The sequence below is a fragment of the Cannabis sativa genome, chromosome X (assembly GCF_029168945.1).
Source record: "Cannabis sativa cultivar Pink pepper isolate KNU-18-1 chromosome X, ASM2916894v1, whole genome shotgun sequence".
Taxonomy (NCBI): Eukaryota; Viridiplantae; Streptophyta; class Magnoliopsida; order Rosales; family Cannabaceae; genus Cannabis; species Cannabis sativa.
In genome coordinates, this window is record NC_083610.1 from 67,022,922 (window position 1) to 67,028,331 (window position 5,410).

Sequence of the window (5,410 nt, forward strand, 5' to 3'; positions counted from 1 at the left end):
ATCTACAATCCAAATTATATCCATTCTATTAATTGGAATATTCATTATGCCAACTACATGATATCTTCTCCATTAAGTATTTTATTTCTTTACAAAATTTGTAATAATTAACTGATGCCAGTGCAATTCAGATATCATTATTGAACCAAATGTATGCCAACATTATTTTTTTTTTAAATACAAAGATCTGTAACCAAAACTAACGAAGACAAAAGAAACCGGTTACAAAAGATCTTCAAGATGAGGAACACAGGTTGTTCCAAACAATCTCTTCATCTGTTCCAAGAGCAGCCCGAGCCAAATTGTGACCGAGAGTGTTATCCGTTCTGGGAAGATAGTGGACTGAGGCACCTGGAAAAAATGACAAAGAGGAAACAATACTTGCAATATATCCTGAAAGAGCCGAACGGTCAAAGGAATTTTTCTGAATCCTGAGAACCAAATTCTGGCAGTCGGAGACAATAGTGCTGAGAGGAAAACGAACTGCCTGACACCAAAACAAAGCACGTTGTAGAGCTTCTGCTTCGGCGAAATTGGGGAGAGGCCTGAGGAAGAAGATGCCAAAAAACCAGCAATGACTTGCCCTGTGGAATCAGTAACTATGGCACCATAACCATGATTGTTGGAGCTGGAGAAAAGAGCCACATCCACATTAAGTTGAAACATACCGCTAGGAGGCTGCAAATTGGTGCTGCTAGATTGAGTGAGGGAGGATGGAGTGTTGATCTTCAATTGAGCATCCCTGTACTCCTGCAAGTAGTTTAAAACTGATGCTTCCACATCCAAGTCAGTGTAGTTGTGATTAGTAAAAATAGCTTTATTCCTTCTATTCCAAATTGCCCAAACAGAACCCAGAAAGAGGGTGAAATTATCCTTGTCAAAATGTTCAAAGCCACGAAGCAAAAATTCTTTAATATCACATTTATTATTTGTAAAATAAAAGTTAGAGAAAGAATAGTTCTTCCAAAACTTACCTGCTCTGGAACAAGTAATTAGGGAATGAGTGTTAGAGTCTAAATGAGTTGAGCAAATTGAGCAAGAAGGAGAAAACATGGATTTATGATGAAAAAGGTTAAGATTGGAAGGAAGGAGATGGTTAAAAGCTTTCCAAACAAAATGCTTAATTTTAGGGGGTATATTGGAAGACCAAACAGATGTCCACCAAGATTTAAGGGCAACAGGATTAGAGGAACTAGGAGCAGAGGAATGAGAGTTTGCCAAATGGTAGGCAGAATTGACAGTGAAGCAACCTGAAGGGTGATGTTTCCAAATAAGGCAATCGCTGTTAGAAGGATTGATTGGAATGCTGAGAATGGAATTGATGATATTATCATCAAAGTATTAATTAAGTTTGCTTGTGTCCCAATGTCTATCTTCAGTAATGAAAAAAGAGACAATGGATAGAGGGGGAGATAAACCAGCTTTGAAAGGAATGCTATCCCAGTCAGGAAGCCATTTGGGGTCAATGATTCTAACAGAAGTTCCATCCCCGATCTTCCAGATGAGGCCCTTAATGAGAAGCTCCCTACCCCAAAGAATACTATGCCAACAGAAGGAAGGAGAGTGGCCAATTGCATCATTGAGAAAATAATTTTGTTAAAGTATTTAGCTTTTAAGAGCCATGCAACCAAGGAATTGGGAGAAGTAAAAATTCTCCAGGCTTGCTTAGCTAACACGGCCTGATTGTGATGAACAAGGTTACAGAAACCCAAACCCCCAAAGAATTTAGACTTAAACAAGTGGTCCCAGCTTATCCAGTGAATCCTTTGCTTATTACCAATTGATCCCCACTAGAAGTTAGACATAAGTCTATAGAAATGTTTACAAACAGAGACAAGAATCCGAAAACAGGACATGGCATAAGAAGGAATGGCCTGCATTACAGATTTGAGAAGAATCTCCTTACCAGCTTTAGAGAAAAGGTTTTGGTTCCACACAGATAATTTGGAACTGGCTTTTTGAAGGAGAAAAAGGAAGGATGATTTTTTGGAGCGTGAAAAACATTAAGGGACACCTAAGTATTTATCGATGAAAGGCTTATTATCCATATTCAGGAAATTAAGAAAAAAAGATCGAGAGTCAGAATTAGTATTGAGAGAGAGAAGGATGGAAGACTTTTGGAGATTGACCGATTGACCGCCTTCTGATAAATGAGCAGAATGTCTTTGATTTCAGTGCAAGAAGAATCAGAGACTCTAGTGAAAAGAAGACTGTCATCATCAAACAGAAGATGGGATATGGGAGGAGGAGACCTACAAATGGTAATACAATGAAAAAGATTTGAAAAAGTCTTATAATTAATGATCCCAGAAAGGCCTTCAGCAACCAGAAGGAAAAGATAGGGGGAGAGAGGGTCACCCTGTCTAATTCCACGAGAAGGGAAAATTTGGGAAGATAGATTATTATTGATACGGAGACGAAAAGAAACTGAAGAAAGACACCGAAGAATGAAAGAATGAAATGGGAAGGAAAACCAAAGTGATGAAGGATGTAACGGATGAAATCCCATTCCACTTTGTCAAAAGCCTTTTCCTTATCAAGTTTAAGAGAAGCCCAACCCACTTTCCCAGTTTTACGATTAGTGATAGCATGGATGACTTCATTAGCGATAATGATGTTATCAAAAATTATCCGATCGCTAAGGAAAGCACCTTGATTATGGGATATAAGATCACAGAGGATAGATTTGAGACGATTAGCAATAGCCTTAGAGACGACCTTATAAATAGTGGAGCAAAGACTAATAGGCCAGAAATCCTTGATACGACAAGCATTCTTAACCTTGGGGATAAGGACGAGAATAGTCTCATTGACCTGGGCAATGTCAGCATTGGTGTTAAGAACATGAAGGGCATCATTACAGAGATCAATGCAAACGATGTTCCAATTTTTCTGATAGAAACTAGGGTTCAAACCATCCGGTCCAGGAGCTTTGTCCCCAGGAAGCTGGAAGAGAGCTCGTTTGACTTCAGCAAAATCAAATTGGCTGTCCAGGAAATCATGATGATTAGGGGTGATAGTTTTGTTAATCCCTTGAAGGATCAGGGCAATGGCATCAGCATCCGTACCTCGGATAGTAAAAAGATTAGAGTAAAACTGAACAAAAGAGTTGGTAATATCATGAAGGCTGGAGACACTGGAATTGTCATTTAAAGTAAGGGACTTGATGAAGTTATTGCGTTTTCTAGTAGAAGCCCTGCTGTGAAAATATTTTGTATTTTTATCACTCGCTTTAAGCCAATTGGCCCTCGACCTTTGCTTCCAAAAAACTTCTTCTTTAAGCAAGAGATTGTCAAGAGAATGTTGAAGTGTGTTAGCCGTTTGAACATCAGAGGGGGAAATAAAAGGGCCAGTAAGAATGTTATCAATTTCAGATTGAATTCTTTTGATTTCTCCTTTGAATTTATTTTTATCCCTTCCCAAGAAACCATAGAAGCAATGCAATTATCTTATTTTGAAAGAAAAGATTGAAGAGGGGAATTAGTGGTATCCAGAGAGTCTTTAAGGGTCCAACCATTCTTAAAAAGATCAAACAAATCAGGTTCAAGAAACCAATGGTTTTCAATATGAAAAGTGGGGTCATGCCTGAATATCATTGGATTGCCATCAAAGACAACTTTAATAGCCCTATGATCCGAGCCAAAAAAAGAAAGGTGGTGAAGGGAAGCAGTGGGGAAAAGAGTGTTCCACTTGTGATTAACAATGGCCCAATCCAAACGTTCTAAGGATGTGCCATGTTTCCAAGTGAAACGACTGCCAGAGAAAGGTAAAGGAGAAAGAGAGTATTTGTAGAGAAAGTTCTCGAAATGATGCATGGCATGAGGGGGAGGCAAACAATGGCTGTTACGGTCATTAAAGTCAAGATAATCATTAAAGTCACCAACAATAATCCACGGTGCCAAAGGGGCAACATCAAAGAGACGAGATAAATGAGTCCAAGAATTATGTTTATCAACAATGTAAGGAGAACCATAATAGCAAGACAAATAAAAAAATATTATTATTTATAGTAACATTACAGTCTATGTGATGAAGGGAGTAAGACAAAATATTAACATGAACATCATCCTTCCAAAAAAGAAACAGACCTCCCCCTAAACCATTCCTAGGAACCTCAAGAACATTAGCAAAATACATCTTAGCTTTAGAAACAAAAGTAGAGTGAGCAGCAAGTTTAGTTTCCATAACAAAAAATATCTGAGGTTGGTGTTGCTTGCAAAGGAGGGAGAAGTTATGGAATGCTCGGGAACTCCCTAATCCACGAGCATTCCAACTGAGAAGACTCATTTCAGCAACCCCGCCGGTTCATCATTGTTAGACATGGAAGGAACAATAGGAAAGTTAGAGTTAGAGGCACGCGCACGTTTTAGCATACTACGAATAGAAGAGCCCACTTGATAGTTGTGGCGGGTATAGGACCGTTTCTTGGTGGTAGAAGTAGCTATATGACTACGAGGTTGAGGTTGTTGAGGGTTAAGTGAAAGGTTCCTGGGGGGTTCACGGTACATTGGAGCTTTTCCTTTGGATGATGAGGTTATGACAGTGGGGGTAATGAGAGGACGAGAGGGGAGTGGGCAATTGATGGTTGAAGGGATGGGGTTATGTTGGGTAACGCTAACAGTATTAGGTGTAAGAGAAGTTTGGGGGGGGCAACTGTAGTGGCCTGAATAGTTGGGAATATGGAAGTGAGGGTAGTATTGGCAATACTGGGGACAAGGAAGTGATCAACAACCTCCTGAATATTAGAGTTCATAGCATTTGATAGAGTTGGTTGTTCCTAAAAAGGGATGGAAGTGGACAACTCAAAAATGCTTTTTTTTGTACACAGACTTGGCTGGGGCTCGAAGAGCATCTTTGTAGCTAAGGCTGGGGGGAAAAGGATGATTATCACAGTGGTGAAGAAATTTCTCACACTTGTTGAAAGTGTGATCAAGCTTACTGTAGTGATAACAATAGTTTTGGATACCTTCATAGAGAAGTTTAAGCCATTTGGTGATAAATAGCTTTCGGAAGTGGACATTCATGCCACGATGAAGAGGTTTGGTTGTGTCAAGCAAAACACGAACACACATAAATGGGGTAATAGCATCATAGAGAGAGGCAATGTGCACCTCAATAAGATCACCAATAGTATCGACAACAAATTGGGCAAGGCTATAAGAGCGAGAGCCAAAAGGAACAAGATGGACTTGGACCAATAGAGGAATGAAACGAAGTTGGTTGGGAAGTATGGTATCAAAACCATCTGGGATGGCAAAAATCATGAGTGAGCGATCAAAATGCCAAGGTTGGCCCTCCATCACCCTTCTGCGGTCACCCTCACAACCAAATCAAACCAGGAACATACCGGAGTGGTACTCAGATATAGAGAAAGGGCATCAGACAATCCATGCATCTTTCATGGCTTTGT

At 39.7% G+C, this 5,410-nt stretch overlaps 1 protein-coding gene across 1 annotated transcript; it reads right to left on the reverse strand.

Moving 5' to 3' along the window:
• Positions 1–222: 222 nt before the first annotated feature.
• Positions 223–4,287, reverse strand: LOC115708945 (uncharacterized). Its single transcript, XM_061106223.1, has 7 exons — positions 4,136–4,287; positions 3,586–3,753; positions 2,429–3,415; positions 2,138–2,252; positions 1,907–2,014; positions 1,396–1,790; positions 223–1,306 (listed from the first exon to the last, which is right to left on the reverse strand). The coding sequence occupies exons 1-7, from the start codon at positions 4,285–4,287 to the stop codon at positions 223–225; spliced, it is 3,009 nt and encodes a 1,002-aa protein (XP_060962206.1).
• Positions 4,288–5,410: the final 1,123 nt, after the last annotated feature.